This window comes from Hyperolius riggenbachi, chromosome 1 (genome assembly GCF_040937935.1).
Source record: "Hyperolius riggenbachi isolate aHypRig1 chromosome 1, aHypRig1.pri, whole genome shotgun sequence".
NCBI classification, from domain to species: domain Eukaryota; kingdom Metazoa; phylum Chordata; class Amphibia; order Anura; family Hyperoliidae; genus Hyperolius; species Hyperolius riggenbachi.
This window is the reverse complement of record NC_090646.1, coordinates 346918009-346941686: the sequence shown is the minus strand read 5'-3', so window position 1 is coordinate 346941686 and position 23678 is coordinate 346918009. Positions and strand designations below refer to the sequence as shown.

General features: G+C 42.0%; 1 protein-coding gene across 1 annotated transcript in view; it reads right to left on the bottom strand.

The window, feature by feature from the left end:
- LOC137512572 (hippocampus abundant transcript 1 protein-like) overlaps positions 1–23678 on the bottom strand; it is a 64366-nt gene that overhangs the window by 11048 nt on the left and 29640 nt on the right. The window contains exons 2-9 of the mRNA XM_068234065.1: positions 19079–19174; positions 18937–18999; positions 18698–18825; positions 18270–18384; positions 16062–16280; positions 12128–12241; positions 2175–2246; positions 893–1005 (exon numbers count right to left, since the gene is read on the bottom strand). Of these exons, the coding sequence (XP_068090166.1) occupies positions 893–1005; positions 2175–2246; positions 12128–12241; positions 16062–16280; positions 18270–18384; positions 18698–18825; positions 18937–18999; positions 19079–19174 (920 nt within the window). The remainder of the gene's footprint in view (positions 1–892; positions 1006–2174; positions 2247–12127; positions 12242–16061; positions 16281–18269; positions 18385–18697; positions 18826–18936; positions 19000–19078; positions 19175–23678) is intronic.

Genomic DNA, 23678 nt, shown 5'->3' with positions numbered 1-23678 from the left:
TAACCCTTATCGCAATTGCACTGGTGGGTTCACCACCATTGCAATACATTGGCGAAGAATTCTTTAGAATCACCGGCAAACCAAAAATGCAGACAAAATCACTCTAGTGGGTCCCAGGCCTAAGACAGTATTAGACACCTGCTAGTATACTGTGTAATACTACTACTTCACTGAAGAATAGCAGAAAGGCAAGATTTAAAAAAGTAGGCGGAAAACACACACACACGTAAGGTGTAGGGTGTTTGTGTGTGTGTGTGTGTTACTGCATTTCAAAGGATCTGGCCAAGCTAGTTTGCTATATCAGAATTTGTCAAACATTATACAGGCACATGGCCATAACCTGGAGACTAAGTTCACTATAGCCAAAGGTTTACTATACCAGAGATTACTATGATGAGATTCCAATGTATAAATAATCAGTGATTCTAAAATTGTCGTGTGTGTGTGCCCAGCAGAATATGAAGATCTCAACTTAGGAGTGGTGTGGCGAATTATGCTGCATTACTCATACAATTTGGTAGAAGAGGGACTTATGTTGCTTAGATGGCAATGTGAGGTCACAAAGTTGGACAAGCTGTATTGCTGGAATATCTAGCATGTAAGCGTGCATTACATGCATTTTGGCATGTAAGCAATTTCGCATATATGTGTTCTCTAAATGGTGTATTTAACTGTATAATTATACATACAGTATTTATACATTATAAAGAGAAACCACTCAAGAATAAATAGAAAAAACAACAAGACACACTCTGGAAAACAGGTTCTGGAAAATTGTAATCAGTAGCTGATGTAAGCAGATGTTATACGGAAACCTACATATTATACATGCAAGAGAAATTAAGCCAAGTCTTGCTTCCAAGTTGAGAGGACAGAACCTGTCACAACTCACCACTGCTGAGATCCAAAGCCATACCAAGCCAACTGTAGGATCTGGAAGCCAAGTCCAAGGAGTATAGTGTTCTTATTACCAATGGACCTCATGAGAACACCTAGAACTACAGTCTAAAGAGAGAGACAAAGGTTATATTTTCATACAAACAAAAAGGTACTTGCATATTAAGCCAGCTAGCAGAACGGTTTGGCTGTTAGACACACTGGAAAAGTGTATACTGTGTTTCTTTAGCAGCGGATTATTCCCTTCAGTATTTAAAGATTGCAACTTCGTTCACTAGCGGTGCTGTGGCGTCTCTCAGTGGAGAAAATAAATAATTCATAGGAATTTACATTAAATTAAGAACACATTTACTGGCGCTAGTCTACTTTAGGGGACCCAGTGGGATTCCGGGAGGGGGGGTTGGTGGTGGTGGTTAAGGAGAGGAATGGTTGAGGGGAAGGGGTTTAGGATCAATGTTAGAGGTCCACCCGGGAGGGGGTTACCTAACCTTAACCTTCCCCCTCCTTAACCCATAACTCCCCCCCCTCCCCTGAACCCAGCACCCTAACCCTACACCCCAAACACCGGGATTCCCACTGAATCCCCTAAAGTAGACTAATGCCAGAAAAGGTGTCAATTCTTCATTTATTTAATGAATGCACTGTAAAATCATATGAACTTTTTATTTTCTCCACTAAGAAGAACAATGACACTTCTAGTGAATGAGGTAACAGAAAGGAATGGAGACACTGAAAGGAACAGTATACACTTTATCAGTGTGTCTAACAGCCAAAGCAAAAATCTATTAACCCTTCGCACTCTTGCATGCAAATGTTCAAACAAATGCATTCACATGTCTGCACTATGCACGTTACAGGGCCAGAGTTAGGACACCTATGTTTACCTGGGTACTTCTGCGCAGTATAGGTGACTAAGTATAAGAATGCATTCTTCTGTGAACTAAAACCCCGGCTTTTAACTTAGCTGTAGGGATAACCGTTGTGCCTGGATGAGTGAATCTGTGAATGCATTTGTTTGAACATTTTTATGCGAGAGTGCGAAGGGTTAATAGATTTTTGATGTTTTCTAGCCACACCCCCTTCAGCACCTCCCTTTCCTTAATAATTTATTTAATGCCTTATTTAATTTAGAGGCGATGTGCCTGGATATATGTATTTTTTTTTTATTTTTTTTTAACAGCCAAAGCATTCTGCTGGATGGCTTAATATGCAAGTACCAAAATAAGTGCATATAGTGTATAACAAAAGGACAGAAAGCTACAAACCCCAAAACTAACCTGCGCCAAAATGGACAGTATTCCAACGACACCAATAAAGGTAGCTACTGTCTCTGATGAAAACCCAATCACCTGATTAAAAAAAACAAAAACAAAAAATGATAAATGAAATACTGAAGTTTGGAAAATATAAAACCACATTTCTGCAATTCTGTCCTAAAGGAAAATATCACATTAGATTTTCTCTCTCACAGCAGAATGGATGTTTAGTGACAGCTTTCACACTACTAGAGCGAAGGCATGCCCTAGTGGTCTGCCTGGTATGGTCACGAGCTATTAGAAGGAAAAAGCTAACTGCCTCTACCAGGAGGACACGTGACTTAAAAAAAAAGGAGTTTTAAGCTATCACAGGAGAGTGAAGTGACGTGTGTTTAATACCAAGCAGAAGCTGCAGCAAGGCCGAAGTGGCAAATTTAAAGGCAAAGAGGGGCGGTTCTGTGCAAATAATGTATTTAAATAATTTAGTACTGTGACGCACGCGGTTCCCGAGAAAACCGCGCGTACGCCATTAAAGTCCCAAACGCACTTGCGAGTTTCATTGCAAGCAACCAGAGTGACATTTTTTGGTTTAAATCCACTTTTTTTTCTCTGCTCCCTGGCTCTTTGGTAGCTTCTAATTACAAAATCTCTCACCTACATGGGACAGGGTGTTTCCTGGCCTTATGTGGCTCCCTAGAGAGTTTATAAGCTCATCCATCAGATGAAGGGTAGATATCAGCTGACAGAAGCTCATAAATTGCAGTTTTCTCCAGACTGATCGGCCCCAGCCTCAGCAGGAGATCTGACACCTAGGCTGCTGCCCGAGCTTCAAAAGACTTCTGACCTTAGGAAAACATTTCTGTGATCTCACAAATATGAAATCTCTCTTTTGTCATAAAGATGACTTTCCAAATAGACAACGGCCTTTAGAACCCGCTTATTATGAAATTCGGAACAAACCACACAATTGGATGTTTCCGAATTAACGGTAAGCCCTGCCAAAGCAGAGATATGCATTTTGGGGTCACCGTTCACTCTAAACCCCCCAAGTTTGATATCATTGTGATCGTTAAATTCTGATCGACCTGAAAATGTTATTAGATTTAACATAACCTGTATGGTTTGAAGATTAGCACACCTATCATGATTCAGGTATATTTTTGTGTTCATGCGAGGGGCGGGCAGATCTCCTGTTCCAAAGAGGTGTGTGATCCACACCCCCTAACCCCTCCTTGCTGGAGTGGGGGCTATAACCACAGAGAGCCCAGAAAGCTCTGAGTCCATTTTACCTGAAATCCTGGCCTCATAACATCTGGGCAGCCAGCAGGACACTGGCGCAAAATCTCCATTGGATTTCTCACAAGGCCTCTGGCCGCATGACGAAACCGCCATTTTGGGACTTTCTCACATAGGCTTAAGGCCGCATGGCAATTGGCCATTCTGGACTTTGATTGCCGCAGGGACTACCGATAACGGTATTTGAACTGTATATTCGGACATTTTGTTTCTTTTCATCTCTTCTCTCTGTCCAATCAATCTGTTCTAAAATAAGCTGTGTGTATGTAGCTTTAGAATAAAACTAACGATTTTATCATTCAGTCTTGTGCCTGTTCTGGTCATCTGATTGCTGCTATAACGAATCTGCCCTCTGAAGAGTCAGTCATACTACCGCATTGTTATCATTTGTTTATAAATTGTTGATTTGCTAGCTAGGTTGTAAATAACCGTTTCTTCCTTTGAGGATTAGCTAGTACCAGATTTCCTGTGCGGAATCAATAACTTTAGTTTTCTCGATTGGAGACAATCAAGATTGCATCATATATGGACCCAGTAACCTTTCTTTAACGTCACATTGCTCACAGTCTTTAAGCCTTCGGAAGTGACTATTCCCCAAACGGTGACTGGAGCATGTCGAACGTGATCGGGCTGGCTACCGTATTATGATAGCGGGAGTCTCTTTCCTCCCTACTGAACTGGAAGAGTGGTGGCAGTGTATGTACCAGATTTCCAGCGCGAAATCAATATTTTTAGTTTACCGATTGTATATACAATCGTGATTGTACATGTATGGGCACCTCCAACCAATCTTAACAGTTTACTACGCACACAGTGAATTTGCCTCCAGCAGTCTCTAGTGCATGAGACCTGCAAGGCAACAGTGGCCTAGTAATACGGGATTGGTGAATGTTTGTCCCATTACATTTTGTCGGCAGCTGCGCGACCAATCTTTATTGTCAGTCTGTTCACCGTACTTCCTGCGTATGCTAACGGGAGCAGATTAGACGGGATTGGCACGCTCTGTCGCCTTTAACCTTTCTCACTCTGACGATCCAGCAACCGGTCTCGTCCGTCAGCACCCATACTTCCTGCGTACGCTAACGGGAGCAGATCTCGACGGGATCGCGGGGCTGGAGTGTCACAAGTACTACATACAGAGATAAATTATATAACAATCGATAAGTATATGATACAACCAGCAACAACAAATCTCAGGGAATCCAGCTGGTTGTATCATAAACAATGATTGTTATATAATTTATTGCTGCATGTACTACCAAATTATTTAAATATTTGCTTAGAACCGCCCCATGTTGGTTGCAGCCCTTGCCACAGCCCCACTTTGATTTTAGAGTTCAACTTGTTTTTCCAGCAGATGTTCTATGAAAGAGATTTCATTAATTTTGCAATTGGTGCATATTTCCTGGTCTCCTGCCTTGGTTGCCTGTGCGAAGGAGGCCTAAACTGAATACTATCCCAGTACAGGTTGCCAAACAATACCACTACCCCACGCAGATAGCCAGGTGACCTCCCCCCACCAGTGCAAATAGCCACATAATTCCCCCACAAGAGTAGGTAGCCAGATGATCCCCCACCCCTTTACACACACACCCCAGGTAGAGTGCGCAATGGAGGTGTGAAGTGACTCACCTCTACAGGATCCACAAGGATGCACGCAGCCCATCATCCTACCAGGTGTTTCGTCTCTATGGTGCAATGCCATAAAGATGGTCTGGGAGAAGAAAGATGGGTTGCGTGCATCCTGGTGCGATGAAAGATGAACATTACCCCCCCCCCCCCACTATGCACACTACATGCTTTCATTTCTCCCCCACCACAAATTCGACCCGAATCTGCAGCTCAAAACTGCCAACAAAGAGGGCTCTGACTTCCCCCTGTGGCACATGTGCCATAGATTCTACATGACTGGTCTATGGATTTATTAAAGATAATGCCCTTTTAGATGCTGACACAATCTCACAATCTGTACCTTTTTCTGTTTTTTTTGGTCACCACAAACTTTGCAGCAATTTACCTCCTAGCGAGGGTAGTTGGCTTTTTATTTCTTTCAGTTATTAGCAGGGGGTGTACAAGAGATTTTTACTAGAGGAACATATATTGTGATGTATTTCTAGAGCTTAATACTTGGTTGTACCGCAGACATTAGCTCATGTATTAGCCATTTGTCTACTGAAAGCATTATTTTTTTAAGCTACTGTATATAGTACACAGTTTCCATAGCACTTTACAGAGAACACTGAATTAATACCACACATGGTCCCTCAAATGGGCTCACAATCAATTAACCACTTCTGCCTTCAGTGTATTTTCCCCTTATGGACCAGAGCAATTTTCACATTTCAGTGATCATCCCATTCAATCGCCAATAACTTCATCACTACTTATCACAATAAAATGATCTAGATCTTTTTTTTTTCCGTCACCAAGTAGGCTTTCTTTGGGTGGTACATTATACCATGAATTAGTTTATGCTAAATGCATTTTACAATAAGGTATAATAAGAAAAAAAAAATTGTAAAAAAAAATAAAAATAAAAAAATCATTATTTCTCAGTTGTTGGCTATTATAGTTTTAAAATAAAACACGCAATCATAATTAAAACCCACGTATTTTATTTGCTCATTTGTCCCAGTTATTACACCGTTTAAATTATGTCCCTATCACAATATATGGCGCCAATATTTTATTTGAAAATAAAAAGGTGCATTTTTTCAGTTTTGCGTCCATCACTATTTACAAGCCCACAATTTAAAAAAAAAAAAAACAACAGTAATATACCTGCTTGACTTACATATTAAAAACGTTCAGTACCTAAGGTAACTATTTATGTATTTTTTTTTGTATTGTAATTTTTTTTTACATTATACAAAACATTTTTGGATAACTTGGGGAGAGTGTGGGAGGGAATTGGTTAATTTTAAATGTAAAAAAAAAGTCCAATGAAGGAAAAAAAAAAAAAAAAATGTTTGTAGATGTAATCTTACTCTTTGGCCACAAGATGTCCTCGGTATTTTTTTTTTTTTTTTTTTTTATGCGTCCTGTAAGTGTACAATGTACGCTTACAGGAAGTGAATTGTGGATCATTGCTACGCCCATTGCCGCCGATCACTGCTACGGGGACTTAGATCAATGAATGGGAACGGTGTTTCCATTCATTGATCTCCGGGCTAACGGGTGTCAGCAAGAACGAGCGCAGGTGCGCGCGCACAAGTGATGGGGAGCGAACAGAGCGGTGATCACGGCGGAGGCACGTATATCTATGCACCTGAGGCTTAGGTGAGGTTTTTAAGGGCGTAGATATACTGCCATGGAGGCAGAAAAGGTTAACCTGCCAGCATGTTTTTTGTTACGCGAGGCAAATCTGGAGCAAGCTGAGAAACCTGTGCAAACATGGAAAAAACATTAAAAGGCACACATGGTCCTGATTAATAATTTAACGCAGTACCCTAGAGCTGCATCCTAACAGTGCTATCTGTGACGGATGGTTGCGTAGCCGCAGCCGCGTCCTTGAACCGCACGTGCAGAACATGTGATCGCAATCGATTCTCTGCATCGATGCGGTTAAGATCGATATAATCTAGATTGGTTGTGTAGGAGCATCTGCAGTCAATCTGGGCTCTCTCTTTTCTCAACAGAGAGCTAGCAGTACTTGGGCGCAGGATGTCTTTTGATTTGTTAATTAGCTTGGGCCAGGCCTGTGTCCAGGGAGAAATGTTTATTTTTAATTACCTCAGGCAGATGTCAATTGCCCACCATGTGGTGAGCCTTTTCATACAGGGAGAGCCAGGAAGCTACTCCCAGCAGGAAGCCTATTCCAAACCTGCTTCCCACAGACTGACAGGCACCGCAAAGGCAGATGCAGGCATTATATAATTTTTTGCCTATTTAAAGAATACCGTAAATAGGGTAGTTATGAGAGCGGTATCATTGAATCCGTAGGGTCATGCTGAATCTCTTGATACCAGGCGAGAGGGGCCAGGGGCCCCTACAACCCAGTTATTAAACTTCTCAGGACCTGAATCCTCTACCCTAAGCAAGTTTGGTATCATATGAACTGGCATATGAATATGTGATGGTCATCTGTGTGCGGAAAGCGTAAGCCGAGATATTTGACAAATGTCATATTTGGTAGGCATGGGAAACCGACGCAGGGAGCTAACCGCCCCTGTCCAACCCCTGGGCTGTACTTGAGACTCCACCCAAAGACGTACATTGTTCAATAGTGTCTGCGAGGGACTCCTCCCTCATTCCTACATTTTGCCCCCCAGGACAGCTGCTGCAACTTTGAGGAACTAGTGGTAGCCATCTTGTTTGGACTTTGTTCTGATCTGAAACCAAGAACTTTGCGGAAATTGAAACCAAGGACTTTACAAGTTTTCCCACAACAGGACATCTTTCCATTAGCCTAAAGGTGGCCACTAACAGTCCAATTTCTAGCGAAAAATCGTTCGAACGATCAAAAATTCTGATCAGACAAAAAATCGTTCACTACACCATCAACTAACCAATCATTGCTTCCTATCTATCACGACCACCAAGAAAATCCAAATTTTCGTTCGACGAAAATTCATTCGGGCGACATTTTTTTCACTCGTTCATAATCGATTGTGTCCACCAATGGAGATTATTTACAACCAATCCGATCAGAATTTCTGATCGCTCAAACGATTTTTTGCTAGAAATTGGACCGTTCGTGGCCAGCTTAACCACTTCAGGACCGCCCCCAGCCGATGGGCGGCGGCGAAGACCGGGCCTAAACGACAGCAATACGCCCATCGGCAGGGGTGGCGGCGGGCGTGGTTAGGCGGCGATCGCCCCCCTCGCGCTGTAACTCGCCGGCCGTTCGGAAGCGCCGGCGGGTTACTAGCACCCGGCACGCAATGCGTATAATAGGCTTTGTAATGTATACAAAGCCTATTATACAGGCTGCCTCCTGCCCTGGTGGTCCCAGTGTCCGAGGGACCACCAGGGCAGGCTGCAGCCACCCTAGTCTGCACCCAAGCACACTGATTCCCCCCCCCGACCCCTGATCGCCCACGGCACCCCTCAGACCCCCCCCTGCCCACCCCCCCAGACCACTGTTTGCACCCAGTCACCCCCCTAATCACCCATCAATCAGTCCCTGTCACTATCTGTCAACGCTATTTTTTTTAACCCTAAACTGCCCCCTGCTCCCTCCTAATCACCCCCCACCCCTCAGATTCTCCCCAGACCCCCCCCCCCCCGTGTACTGTATGCCTCTATCCCCCTGTAATAACCCACTGATCACCTGTCAATCACCCATCAATTACCCCCTGTCACTGCCACCCATCAATCAGCCCCTAACCTGCCCCTTGCGGGCAATCTGATCACCCACCCACACCAATAGATCACCCGCAGATCCGACATCAGATCACCTCCCAAGTGCAGTGTTTACATCTGTTCTCTACCATAAATACCCACTAATTACCCATCAATCACCCCCTATCACCACCTGTCACTGTCACCCATCAGATTAGAACCTAATCTGCCCCTAGGGCACCCAATCACCCGCCCACACCCTCAGAATGCCCTCAGACCCCAGCCCTGATCACCTCGTCAGTACATTGCTTGCATCTATTCCCCCCTCTAATCACACCTTGAGACACCCATCAATCACCTCCTGTCACCCCCCTAGCACTCCTATCCATCAGATCAGGCCCAATACAACCTGTCATCTAAGAGGCCACCCTGCTTATGATTGGTTCCACAAAATTTGTCCCCTCATAGACCACCTGTCATCAAAATTTGCAGATGCTTATACCCCTGAACAGTCATTTTGAGAAATTTGGTTTCCAGACTACTCACGGTTTTGGGCCCGTAAAATGCCATGGCAGTATAGGAACCCCACAAGTGACCCCATTTTAGAAAAAAGACAGCCCAAGGTATTCTGTTAGGTGTATGACGAGTTCATAGAAGATTTTATTTTTTGTCAAAAGTTAGCGGAAATTGATTTTTATTGGGTTTTTTTCACAAAGTGTCATTTTTCACTAACTTGTGACAAAAAAATAAATCTTCTATGAACTCACCATACACCTAACAGAATACCTTGGGGTGTCTTCTTTCTAAAATGGGGTCACTTGTGGGGTTCCTATACTGCCCTGGCATTTTAGGGGCCCTAAACCGTGAGGAGTAGTCTAGAAAACAAATGCCTCAAAATGACCTGTGAATAGGACATTAGGCCCCTTAGCGCACCTAGGCTGCAAAAAAGTGTCACACATGTGGTATCGCCATACTCAGGAGAAGTAGTATAATGTGTTTTGTGGTGTATTTTTACACATACCCATGCTGGGTGGGAGAAATCTCTCTGTAAATGGACAATGGTGTGTAAAAAAAAAAAAAAAAAAAAAAAAAAAAAAAAAATCAAAAATGTGTCATTTACAGAGATATTTCTCCCACCCAGCATGGTTATTTGTAAAAATACACCACAAGACACATTATACTACTCCTGAATACATCGATACCACTTGTGTGACACTTTTTTGCAGCCTAACTGTGCTAAGGGGCCCAAAGTCCAATGAGTACCTTTAGGATTTCACAGGTCATTTTGAGACATTTGGGTTCAAGACTACTCCTCACGGTTTAGGGCCCCTAAAATGCCAGGGCAGTATAGGAACCCCACAAGTGACCCCATTTTAGAAAGAAGACACCCCAAGGTATTCTGTTAGGTGTATGGTGAGTTCACAGAAGATTTATTTTTTTATCACAAGTTAGCGGAAAATGACACTTTGTAAAAAAAAAAAAAACAATTCAAATCAATTTCCGCTTACTTGTGACAAAAAATAAAATCTTCTATGAACTCACCATACTCCTAACAGAATACCTTGGGGTGTCTTCTTTCTAAAATGGGGTCATTTGTGGGGTTCCTATAATGCCCTGGCATTTTAGGGGCCCTAAACCGTGAGGAGTAGTCTTGAAACCAAATGTCGCAAAATGACCTGTGAAATCCTTAAGGTACTCATTGGACTTTGGGCCCCTTAGCGCAGTTAAGGTGCAAAAAAGTTCCACACATGTGGTATCGCCGTACTCAGGAGAAGTAGTATATTGTGTTTTGAGGTATTTTTACACATACCCATGCTGAGTGGGAGAAATATCACTGTAAATAGACAATTGTGTGTAAAAAAAATAAAATAAAAAATAAATAAAATTGTCATTTACGGAGATATTTCTCCCACCCAGCATGGGTATGTGTAAAAATACACCCCAAAACACATTATACTACCTCTCCTGAGTATGGCAATACCACATTTGTGGCACTTTTTTGCAGCCTAACTGTGCTAAGGGGCCCAAAGTCCAATGAGCATCTTTAGGCTTTACAGGGTGCTTACAATTAGGAACCCCCTAAAATGCCAGGACAGTGAACACACCCCACAAATGACCCCATTTTGGAAAGTAGACACTTCAAGGTATTCAGAGAGGAGCATAGTGAGTCCGTGGCAGATTTCATTTTTTTTTTTGTCGCAAGTTAGAAGAAATGGAAACTTTTTTTTTTTGTCACAAAGTGTCATGTTCCGCTAACTTGTGACATAAAATAAAATCTTCTATGAACTCACCATGTTTCTCACTGAATACTTTGGGATGTCTTCTTTCCAAAATGGGGTCATTTGGGGGGGTATTTATACTATCCTGGAATTTTAGCACCTCAAGAAACATGACAAGGTGTCAGAAAAGTCAGAGATGCTTCCAAATGGGAAAATTCACTTTTGGCACCATAGTTTGTAAACGCTATAACTTTTACCCAATCCAATAAAATATACACTGAATTTTTTTTTTATCAAAGACATGTAGCAGAATAACTTTCGCGCTCAAATGTATAGGAAACTTTACTTTATTTGAAAAATGTCAGCAAAGAAAGTTAAAAAAGTCATTTTTTTTGACAAAATTCATGTCTTTTTTGATGAATATAATAAAAACTAAAACTTGCAGCAGCAATCAAATAGCACCAAAAGAAAGCTGTATTAGTGACAAGAAAAGGAGGTAAAATTCATTTAGGTGGTAGCAATAAACCGTGAAAGCTGCAGTGGTCTCAATGGAAAAAAGGCTGTGGTCCTCAAGTGGTTAAGTATTTTCTCCTTTTTTTATTTCATACTGGCTATTAATGTTTCCATAATTGTTGATTTCAATAATTTTCTGTATATATTAATTATTTATATTGCACGTAAATAAATACTTTATCAAAGTAGTTTACTGTTCCGCTACACCTGCTATACAGCCATACACAGAAACTGAACTCAGGTCTCTGAGGAGTCGCTACTATTATTTATATCTAGACAGAATACAGCGTGTTTTAACCGTTTTATTTGCAGGATCAGTCAGTCGGTAGGGACCACTGGCCCATACCAGTGGTGGTGGCAGATATGCCTTGAAATAGTGTGTAAAGTGCATTTCCGTAACCCACAGGCTCCCTTCTGGTTTGTCTGCAGCCAATTCCCAACGGTTTCTTCACATTGACTGCGACCACAGTTTGCACGATCTGTGCGCTGGAACCGTTTGGAAGGCATTTCGCGTTCCAGCCACCAGGGCTCCTGTGACACTATCCACTTAGCCACCATGTTGGCTGACCCATGTACATGCACAGACAATTCTACTGCTCAATTATGTCTAGAGAATGCTAGTGAATTTCAAAAATCCCCCAAATCTAGAAGATTTAAACATACCTGTCTTAAGTAAAGAAAAAAACTTGAGTACTGCCCAGCTTCAGGAAGGTAGGAAAGAAATACAGTTATACAGATGAGCAGAACTGTTGAATCCTGGCCAACCTTGCGTAATGACTGAAGAGGAAAAAGATGGAAAGTCAACAAACCACTAAAAGCATCAGGTTCACTTGTATGCAATTCAGAACAACAGATTGCCTTCAACAACGGTGAAAGCATCAGGACATTATTCAGTGTCAATTTATTTTAATATGTACAAGGTACACTATCTCACAAAAGAGAGAACAGCTCTCACATTTTTGTAAATATTAGATCATATCTTTTCATGGGACAGCACTGAAAATACCATGTAAAGTAGCCAGTATACAGTTTGTATAACAGTGTAAATTTGGTGCCCCATCAAAATAACGCACAGCCATTAATGTCTAAACCGCTGGCAATAAAAGTGAGTACACCCATAGGTGAAGAGTATCAACATTCAGCCCAAGGAGACTTTTTCCCGCTCGGGGTAATGTTACTCAGTGCTAAAATGCCTCAGGTGTGAATGAGGAGCAGGTGTTAAATTTGGTGTTAATGCTCAGAGAACTCCCTGGGGATTTTAAATCAATAGAATTGTTGCTCTACATAAAGATGGCCATAAGCACAGTGGCCATGGCCATATAGCAGTTTAACAGGATCAGGCCTCACCATGGTAGACCAAAAAGACTGAGTGCACATGCTCAGCATCATATCCACAGGTTGTCATTTGAAAATTGACATGTAAGTGCTGGCAGCATTTCTGCAGAAGTTGAAAATGTAAGTGAAACTCTTACAGATTTACAGGCACCAAAAATAATTTCACTGAGCTAAACAGAAATAGGAGGAAATGGTAATTATAACATGTACATTCTTTGTGGGACTATTGTTTCTTTATCGGTATATTTTCATATTCCCCTATATTAATCACAGATGACAAGTCCTCTCTTTACAGAGCTCAGCATTTTATGGACAAAGAATGTGAGGAAACTCCATTTCCCAGTCTGCAATGAGAACTTAAGACTCTAGCACTGAAAGTCAAGAATACTAACCATTTATCTCACTCGAACTCAAATCACTGATGATCGTGAGCCCTGAAGATGTTATTTTAGACAGGAAGGGGGTTTCTCAACCAGCAAAAACAATCTCACTAATATCATAAATGCGAAAGTTTGAATGTTTGTATGTTTGTTAATCACGCAACAATGGCTGAATGGATTTGAATGAAATTTGGCACACACATAGTACACTACCTGGAATAACATATAGGATACTTTTAATCCCCATAACCAAAAAGTGGGCAGAGACAAATACAAATTTCTCTGAGAAAATGTAGACTGCAGCCATTCTTACACTGTTAATGGCAGGGTTCTCAAACTTTGCACACTTAGTCACTGGGATTTATATTCAGAAAAGTTGGTGGAGCCTACAAAAACCAATCAAAATCAACCTATTGATTTTCAAGGGGATTATTTTATTGCTGCCATTTTTGTACGGTTAATGGCACAAGCCTCAAACCTGGCACAGTTGGTCATTGTGTGACTGGGGTTCAAATTCAGAAAAGGGGGTGGAGACGCAGCCAATCAGATTTGTTTCATTTCAATGCAAATTGATGCCAGACTGCAAAGCTCACAAACTAGGTCATTGTGTAATTCAGGAAAAGTGGGCGGAGCCAACACCAGCCAAATACATACCCGGGCAATGTCTGGCCATCAGCTACTAGGTTATAAATGTGTTACTGATTGGGGGGTAATGCAGGCCTGATTTTGAATATAAAAGAGAAGCAGGTGTGCACAGATTTTTTTTAAAGTGATTTCATGCTGAAATCTATTGAAAGTATGCGTGTAGTGTGGGGAGGGATTCGATCAGATAGATCCCTCTCTGATCTGAAAGGGATCTATTGGCCAGTGTAGATATGACATAATTTAGCTTTTGTGTTAGAAAACAAAACCTTTGGAGAGACCCTTATACCCAAATGAGCACAGGTTGAGACCCTCATCTGCCAATTTGGAGCGGACATTTTTTAGCAATCCTGCTTTGTGAGTAAACACTGGTAGGTGCCAATATAAGAGTAAAATATGCTAAAAGCTGTTTAAAAAAAAAGGGAGGTCTTGGTGGACTTAGCTCCCCAATTAGCAGACACAAACCTGTTGATTTTGTTCAGGAATTTTCTGTATTTAAATACTCCACAATGCAACATGTTTCACAGGCGTTCTCCTGCTTTATCAGGCAAATATCGGAGTAACTATAATCTGTCTCAGTATAAGCCAAGCGACAGATTATAGTTACCCTGATATTTGCCTGCTAATTGGGGAGGTGCACTACTACCTCCCTTTTTGAACGGCTTTTACTCTTGTATTGGTGCCTATGTACATAATACCAGTGTTTAGTCTAGTCTGCCCTTGTTGGAGCGGTGATATCTCCCTGCCTGTCTACAGAGAGCGACTTAAGAGTGGAGTCAGGTCTAATCACCCCACCTACCTTTACAGTGGTTGCCTGAGTGGTGACCCTTGCTTGTGAGTATCATTTACTTACTAAATACGATTATTTATCACACTCTAATGAACTACACTATTGCGGGTTCTTGGTTTCCCTTTTTTGTCTGATATGGGTTCAATCACTTTTTCACACATGTACCGTTATATAATGACATACTACACTATCTCTGGCTCTCAGTATACCTTGTGTTTTTTTGTTAGGAAGGTTCCTGGTCCTTCATTTCTCACAGTGTGAGCTGTAAGAGGTTAGCGGCTCAGTTTCCACACAACATAAATGGCTGGATCTCTTTGTTAGAAACTCTATTACACACTGTAACACAATCCGCTGACAACAGGCAGCAGAGATATGAGCAGTGACTAACGAGTGGAGACTGGGAGATGCAATGGCTGAAAGCCTCACATGAATTAGTCTAATGCTAGGTACACACCATGCAATTTCCTGCCAGATCAGTGTGTCGAAAAGATAATTTCCGACATGTCCTATCTGCTCCCGATTGAGAGCCGGATAGATTTTCAGATCACTACTGCACTAAATCAATCCTGCACTAAATCAATCCAGTTATCGATTGGTAGCAGATCAGACATGTCAGAAATGATCGGTTCTACCCATTGATCTGATGGGAAATTGCATGGAAGTGAAGAGGTGGAGTTCCCATTAGATCACGACAGCTGCTAATGTGAAAGGAGTTCTTGTGTCATGAAAAATTATATATTTCTACACATTGTTTTAAAACAAAGAATACTGATAAATAAATGTTTCTCATATTACATTACTGTACGCAGAGTTGAATCCCCCTGTATGCAGTAAAGTAATATGAGCAATGTTTATTTCTCAATCTACATTTTTAGTAATCGTGATCCTTTAGGTTTGTGTTGACGTTGAAAATGTAACCAGGGTTCTTTCAGTGAGAACGGTTTTGACACTGAAGTTTAGGAGTCTCTTGAAAATGGCTATTTTTTTCTGTGTTCATTAACCACTTCCGGACCACGCTGGTAGAAATCTACGTCCTGCAGGTGGCTGCGCAGCTCTGACAGGACGTAGATTTCTCCTTCCCCCGCTGCGCGCTACCGTCGATCGACGCTCTGCACCATCCACAATCCGCTCGTCCTGCCGTCTATAAAATGGCAGAACTCTGAGCAGGTCAGGGACCGCTTCCGTTGGCTCCTGACCGCGTGATCATTGTGAACCAATCATATTGGCTTACATTGACAGACAGTGCCAATGAGAGAAGCTCCTGACCGGCTGGCATCGCTCTGCCGTCATAGAGACGGCCCTGAGGCAGTGGGAGAGCATCGTGACCAGCGAGTATGTGCAGCAATTCGTCAGTTTTCTAGTACCAGCCTAAAGGGGCCAAACACTGCTGTGTTCATTTAATGCTTGAGTTCATTTAATAGTAGAAGGGAAATTCTTAAACATTTTTTACCGCAAAAGGATCAGCTTGTTCCCAAGATATGGGAGCTCCCCAGGACACCGGTCTCATTTCTTCAGGTAGAGACTCAGGAACAGCAAGTAGGATGAATCCAATATCCAGAAGTGCCACACCAGAGGCCAGAACAACCACAAGAGTGTCACTGTATGCACGAGCCAAATAGGCACCAATTGCAGGACTAGTTACCAGGCTGGCAGCAAAGGTGGCAGACACCTGAGGAAAACATGGACAAAACGAGTGGATATTATACATGCGGAAAATGACAAACACCATGAGCAAAAATGACACTTGGGCATTACTGTATTATTCCTGTATGCATAACGAGGCTAGTAAACTTGTGCATGTAATCTTGGAAACTATTCATACATTCCAGGCTATCAGGAATCAGTACCTGGAATATTTAATGCAGAGGGAAAGAAGAAACAAAACAAAACAAAAATAAAAATAAAACACAGAAAAAAACATCCTACTAAATAAGCACTATCCCAAAGCAGGTTGTTTCAGCACTCAGCGTCGAAACAGTAACATAATACTGCACAGGACACGTAAAGGTAATTCGGGGCGCCGGCTGCCGAACCCCGAAGAATAGTATTTAACGTCAGAGTTTTTCGGCAGCAGCGAGAGCAGACATTCGGCTTTTCGTGCGCCCAACTCACTGGTGACGAGTACATATGTACACCTATCTGGCAAGATTAGCTGCATGCTTGTTTCAGGTGTGTGATTTAGACACAACTGATGCCAGAAAGATCAGCAGGACTTCTAGGCAACGGGTATTGTTTAAATAGGAAACAAATATGGCAGACTTCACCTCTCTCACACTTTGTGTCCTTTAAGACAGAAAGCCTTTACAAACTGCTCCACCAGTGAGCAATAAGTATTTATATAGTGATGAGAAGTTTGCCTCTTAGTTTACGTTGTATTTAGATATACTTCTTGCTTATTAATGTTGGGGTATTTGTGAGAAAATAAGCATTCACTATTATTATTACTGTATTCAGTATTTAAAAAGCGATGACATCTTCCACTGCCCTTTACAGATTATGTAGTCATATCACTGACCGTCCCTCGCTATCTAATCCCTAGCATAGTCATATGTCCATCATATTGTAAAAGAGAACAGAGGTGCCAAAAGGATAAAAATGTACTTAAAAGTTTTACAATTTTAAGGGAGGCAGTGGTGGACTTACCTCCCCAAAGCAGACATGAAACTGTCCATTTTCATACAGAAAAATGTATTCAGATACTCCAACATACAATGCAACGCGTTTCGCAGGTATATTCCCGCTTCCTCAGGCAATAACAGGGAGGAGTACAAAACAGTAGTGTCTCGAGAACACGCTGAGTGCCTCTGTCTCTGCCTCCCTTGAAATTTTAAAACTTTTAGTACATTTTATCCTTTTGGTGCCTCTGTTCTCTTTTACAATATCAGTATCCACCCCTGGTGGATATTCATACTCCTTTTCTTATTCCGATCTACAGAGAGCGACATCTTAATCCTGAGTGCAGACAGGTCTAATCTCCTCACTTGCGTTGACAGTGGTTGCCTTTGCGGTAACCCTGGTTTGTGAGTATATCATTTACTTACTTTGCAATCACCCATACCATTTACATACTACACTATATCGGGTTCTCGGTGTTCCCTTCTTTTTCCCCAAATTTCCATCATAATCTACGGCCAATTTTAGGTAGAGGCCAATTAATTTATCTGTGTGTTTTTGGTGTGTGGAAGGAAACCAGAGTGAACAAATTCCATGCACATAATGCCCTGGCTGGGATTCAAAACATTCAATATGGGCTGTGGCTTCTCTGCAGCATGGGAAATATTCACAGAACAGCAAGATAAGTCCTCTGGGGCATGTCTAATTATCACTATACATTTATTTAGGGTAGGCGCGCCACTGCATTGGCACTCACCATCTATGTGAATTGATTTCTGCAATAAACTCCCCCCCCCCCCCCCCCTCTTAAAACAATATGGCCCATATGCAATTATTTTTCCACCTGATTTATCTCCTAGGAGATCATTTTCATATTCTAATGAAACTAAATTTTCAGCATTTTACAACTGAAAAAGTGCCCAAACATTGGTGAAAAGGTACCATCAAAATTATTGTATTTTCTTGGTTGCTGGTGGCTTAAAAGGCATTTTATGACAAGGAAAAATAGTGAATTGCATATGGGCCCATGAGAGGTAAGACTTACCAGGCCATATGCTGTGCTCCGCTCATGTTCCTGGGTGATATCAGCCACATAAGCGAAGATCACTGAGAAGGTAACAGCGAAGACACCAGACATAGATATTACAGCAAAGTACCACCTGTAGAAAATACCATATGCAGAGAGTTCTAAAACCTGAAAGTAGGAAGGCTCTCAAACAAGTACACACAAAAATATGTTAGACTAAAAAGACAAAGAGGAAAATCGGTTTCATTTATCACTGTCTAAAAGAACTGTCCATGGAGGCTAGATAAATTCGTTTCACTGCAAGTAGGACAACATGGACAGTTTCTTGAGACACTTTGATAAATCAGAGAGAAAGCGAGAGCGAGAAAAGATTAAAAAAAAAAAGAAAGAAAAAAAAAATATATATACTACGTTACAAGCTACCTACCACCACCGCCATTACATACCATGGACTGATCTTGAGTAGAGGTATAGGTGCACATGTGAAGAAAACAGTGAGGAGAAGGAATGACTTTCTGCCCCACACATCGGATAGTGCTCCAATGAGGGGGGCACTAAGGAAGGAGAGAAGACCCTGGAAGAATTGAGGTAGAGTTAAGAGGTCAAAAGGCACACATAAGATACAGAGGCTGTAAATGTGTAGTTCTTTCACCTACATATAACTACACAGTTGACACATTCTTACCTTAACGCCATGGATTAAGCCATTCATTAGAAATGTATGTTGCGGGAAGGTTTGGTGCAGTACCTGTACAGAAACATCAGGCGTTAGCCTCTCAACAAGTATGCAGGATTTAGAAAAAAGTGTGATAGCCCATCTTGCTTACCGTTAACATAGGTGTTGTCAATAGACCCCAGGCAAAAAACTCTAAGAATATAACCACCACCGCATGGTAGACACTGGGCTCACCAACTCCCTGCCGCTGTGTAAAGAAAATATAAGAATCACCTATACTATAAATGGATATACAATACTTTGTTATTCTGGACAAAAGAAATACAGAGGGAAGTGTGTGAGGAGAGGACCACAGGGCCGCATATTATTTTTATTGATTTATAAAGCGCCAACATACTGTATTCCGTTATCTGCTGTGATTACGCTTGTAATCTGCTGGAGCTATAGAAATTCAAAAAAAAAAAAAAAAAAAATAGAAATCTTGCACTTCAGGAGAGGAGTGCACAAATAAGTGCAATGGTATTCTGTTCCTAAGCTACAATCCACTCTGGAAAGACTGGTTTTCAATTTACTCAAATATCCATAGAACTTTGAAGAATGATGAACAACCAACCATTTAAAGTGCTTTTTCATTTCCATTAAAGTGCTTTTGCATTACCTTGTGCATTCAACTTAACTTCTCTACTGTTAGACATGGAACCTAGTGTTGGTACATATGGTGTACGGTTAGTAGACATTAAAGCTGATCTTAAGCTAAATCTCCCAGCAACCACCTCAACTCAAGTCAACCAGAGGCGGCAGGAAAAAAAATAAAATTGTTAGATACTTCTCTAGGTGGAGGGAAGCCTCTAGACAGACCAGACTCCATAAAAATGGAGGATTCCTCCATCCATATTTGGAGCACTATGTTGATGGATCATCTATTAGGAAAAATGTTCTTTGAGAGACTGAGCAAAGCAGGAGAGGCATATTAGATCTCTCAGAAGTCTGATCTAATATTGAGTGGGGCAATGTGGCAAGAGGTCTTAGGACCAGGACTGTGAAGTCGTAGTTGGAGTCAGTGGTTTCATGAACTGAGGAGTCGGATGATTTATATACCAACTCCACAGCCCTGCTGACGTCACACGCATGCACAGAGCGCTCCCGGCTGTGGGTTGTGTGCTGTGGTATGCGTGCCAGCAGGGGTTGCATGCAGCCTGGCCAGAAAGACGCACTGCTTCCCGACCAAGCTGACCGGAGGACGGGGCCACTGGGCAATTCCAAATACAGGAGGGGCACCCCGTGTCTCTTAAACCTGGTACACACTTTAAATTATTATTGGTCAAATACTGACCAATGTTACCACCTCCACCTAGTAAGAGGGTCAACAGATATTGAGTACTATAAGCAGATTGTGTAAGCAAACCCGCATGCTACATGGAGGTGGTAAAAGTGGTCAGTGATTGGCCACTCATAATTGAAAGTGTGTACCAGGCTGAAAGGAAACCCGAAGAGGGGAGGGGGGGGGGCGGGAGCTGCCATATTTCCTTTTAAACAATATCAGTTGCCTGGCAGGCCTCCTAAACCTGTGTCTCTAATACCTTTAGTCATAGACTAAAGGGGAACGGGCTGCATTAAGCAATTATAAAGGAGTGCAATTAGGCTTGCAAAGTTTAAAGCTGAAAATCAAATCACTAGGGATATCAAATCTAACCCAAAGAAGTTTTACAAGTACATCAACTCTAAAAAAAAAAAAAAAAAAAAAAAAAAAAAAAAAAAGTTGACTGTACTGGACTCCTAAAGGATAAGTGTGGGAGCTCAATGGTGGATGACCAAGGTAAGGCAGAGTTATTAAATGCTTTCTTTGCATCGGTCTTCACAAGGGAAACAGCACTGTTGCAAATTGCGGATGCAGAGAAGTCTCAGTCTTCCAATTGTAATGTTAAATAAGAGACTAACAAAATCTAGTGTAATGGATAACAGAGGCGCCAAAGGGATAAAATCAATTGTTAATAAGTTTTAAAATGCTTTTGGCGCCTCTGTTATCCATTACACTAGACATACAGTGACTTGCAAAAGTATTCAGCCCTCTTGAAGGTTTCCACATTTTTTCACATTATTGCCACAAACCTGAATCCAATTTTACTGGAATTTCACATGAAAGACCAATACAAAGTGCTGTACACGTGAGAAGTGGAATGAAAATCATACCATACATTATTCCCAAACATGTTTTACAAATAAATAACTACAAAGTGGGGTGTGCGTAATTATTCAGCCCCTTTTGGTCTGATGTGCAGTCAGTTGCCCATAGACATTGCCTGATGAGTGCTAATGACTAAATAGAGTGCACCTGTGTGTAATCTAATGTCAGTACAAATACAGCTGCTCTGTGTGGGCCTCAGAGGTTGTCTAAGAAAATATTGGGAGCAACAACACCATGAAGTCCAAAGAACACACCAGACAGGTCAGGGATAAGGTTATTGAGAAATTTAAAAGCAGGTTTAGGCTACAAAAAGATTTCAAAAGCCTTGAACATCTCACGGAGCACTGTTCAAGCGATCATTCAGAAATGGAAGGAGTATGGCACAACTGTAAACCTACCAAGACAAGGCCGTCCACCTAAACTCACAGGCCAAACAAGGAGAGCGCTGATCAGAAATGCAGTCAAGAGGCCCATGGTGACTCTGGACGAGCTGCAGAGATCTACAGCTCAGGTGGGAGACTCTGTCCATAGGACAACTATTAGTCGTGCACTGCACAAAGTTGGCCTTTATGGAAGAGTGGCAAGAAGAAAGGCATTGCTAACAGAAAGCATAAGAAGTCCCGTTTGCAGTTTGCCACAAGCCATGTGGGGGACACAGCAAAAATGTGGAAGAAAGTGCTCTGGTCAGTTGAGGCCAAAATGGAACTTTTTGGCCAAAATGCAAAATGCTATGTGTGGCGGAAAACTACCACTACACATCACTCTGAATACACCATCTCCACTGTCAAATATGGTGGTGGCAGCATCATGCTCTGGGGATGCTTCTTTTCAGCAGGGACAGGGGAAGCTGGTCAGAGTTGATGGGAAAATGGATGGAGCCAAATACAGGGCAATCTTGGAAGAAAACCCCTTGGAGTCTGCAAAAGACTTGAGACTGTGGTGGAGGTTCACCTTCCAGCAGAACAACGACCCTAAACATAAAGCCAGGGCAACAATGGAATGGTTTAAAACTAAACATATCCATGTGTTAGAATGGCCCAGCCAAAGTCCAGATCTAAATCCAATTGAGAATCTGTGGCAAGATTTATAAACTGCTGTTCACAAACGCTGTCCATCTAAGCTGACTGAGCTGGAGCTGTTTTGCAAAGAAGAATGGGCAAGGATTTCAGTCTCTAGATGTGCAAAGCTGGTAGAGACATACCCTAAAAGACTGGCAGCTGTAATTGCAGCAAAAGGTGATTCTACAATGTATTGACTCAGGGGGCTGAATAATTATGCACACACCACTTTGCAGTTATTTATTTGTGAAAAATGTTTGGAATCATGTATGATTTCCGTTCCACTTCTCACGTGTACACCACTTTGTATTGGTTTATCATGTGGAATTCCAATAAAATTAATTCATCGTTGTGGCAGTAATATGAAAAAATGTGGAAAACTTCCAGGGGGCCGAATACTTTTGCAAGCCACTGTAATATCCACTCTTGGTGGAGGGGGATACCTCTTGTTCTTCCTATCTACAGAGAGCGACTTCTTAACCCTGAGTGAGGACAGAACAATCTCCTCACCTGCCTATTACAGTGGTGGTCTGGAGGTAACCCTGGTTTGCGAGTATAACTTTGTACTCTTTTCTATTTTACCCATTTATTAGTACCTACCACACTAGATTTGGTTCTCTCTCTCTCTCTCTCTCTCTCTCTCTCTCTCTCTCTCTCTCTCTCTCTCTCTCTCTCTCTCTCTCTCTCTCTCTCTCTCTCTCTCTCTCTCTCTCTCTCTCTCTCTCTCTCTCTCTCTCTCTCTCTCTCTCTCTCTCTCTCTCTCTCTCTCTCTCTCTCTCTCAAAATGTTCAGCCTTATTTCTTTTATTCTATAAATTCCTATACCTGTTCTAATGTGGTCTGGATTACTGCAGCCTTTCCTAGTTGCACAGTGGCTGTATTCTCTGTTATATAATCTAATCTTTCCTTTGTCAGCTTTGTCGGCTCAGGCAGGAATGTGCTGCTCTGCTGTGAAAGGAAGAAGTTATACACACCCTTTCCACGCCTCCTCCAGGCTCTGTATGAGTCACAGACTGAGCTTCTCTCAGCCTATCACATGCTGGTTAGCAGCCATGTTTTTTGTTTGTAAACACTGCCTAAAACTGGCAATTACAAGCCAGGATTGCAGCAGGAAGTGGCAGAAACAGCAAAGAGGGGCCCAGGAGAACATCATGAATAGAATGGTATGCTTTTATTGTAAGAGTTTGAGAGTACAGATTCTCTTTAATGCAGGAAGTGATGGCAAGACTAAAATTAAAAATAGACAAGGCACCTGGCCCGGATGGCATGCATCCTCTGGATCGTAAGGGAATTAAGTTCAGTTATCGATAAACCCTTTTATCTTATCTTTTGTGACTCTTAAGCTGCAAGGGGGTGTGGAAGAACAGTGAGGGTTAATTTTACAGAGAGGGAGGGGGGGGGGGGGGAGGAAAAAAAATGTGGGTTATAATGGCAGGAGCGGGATAATTGGAGGATTTACGGGTATAGTTGGGAAGGGAGGGGGAGGGGCTAGAGCGGCTGGTGAGGATG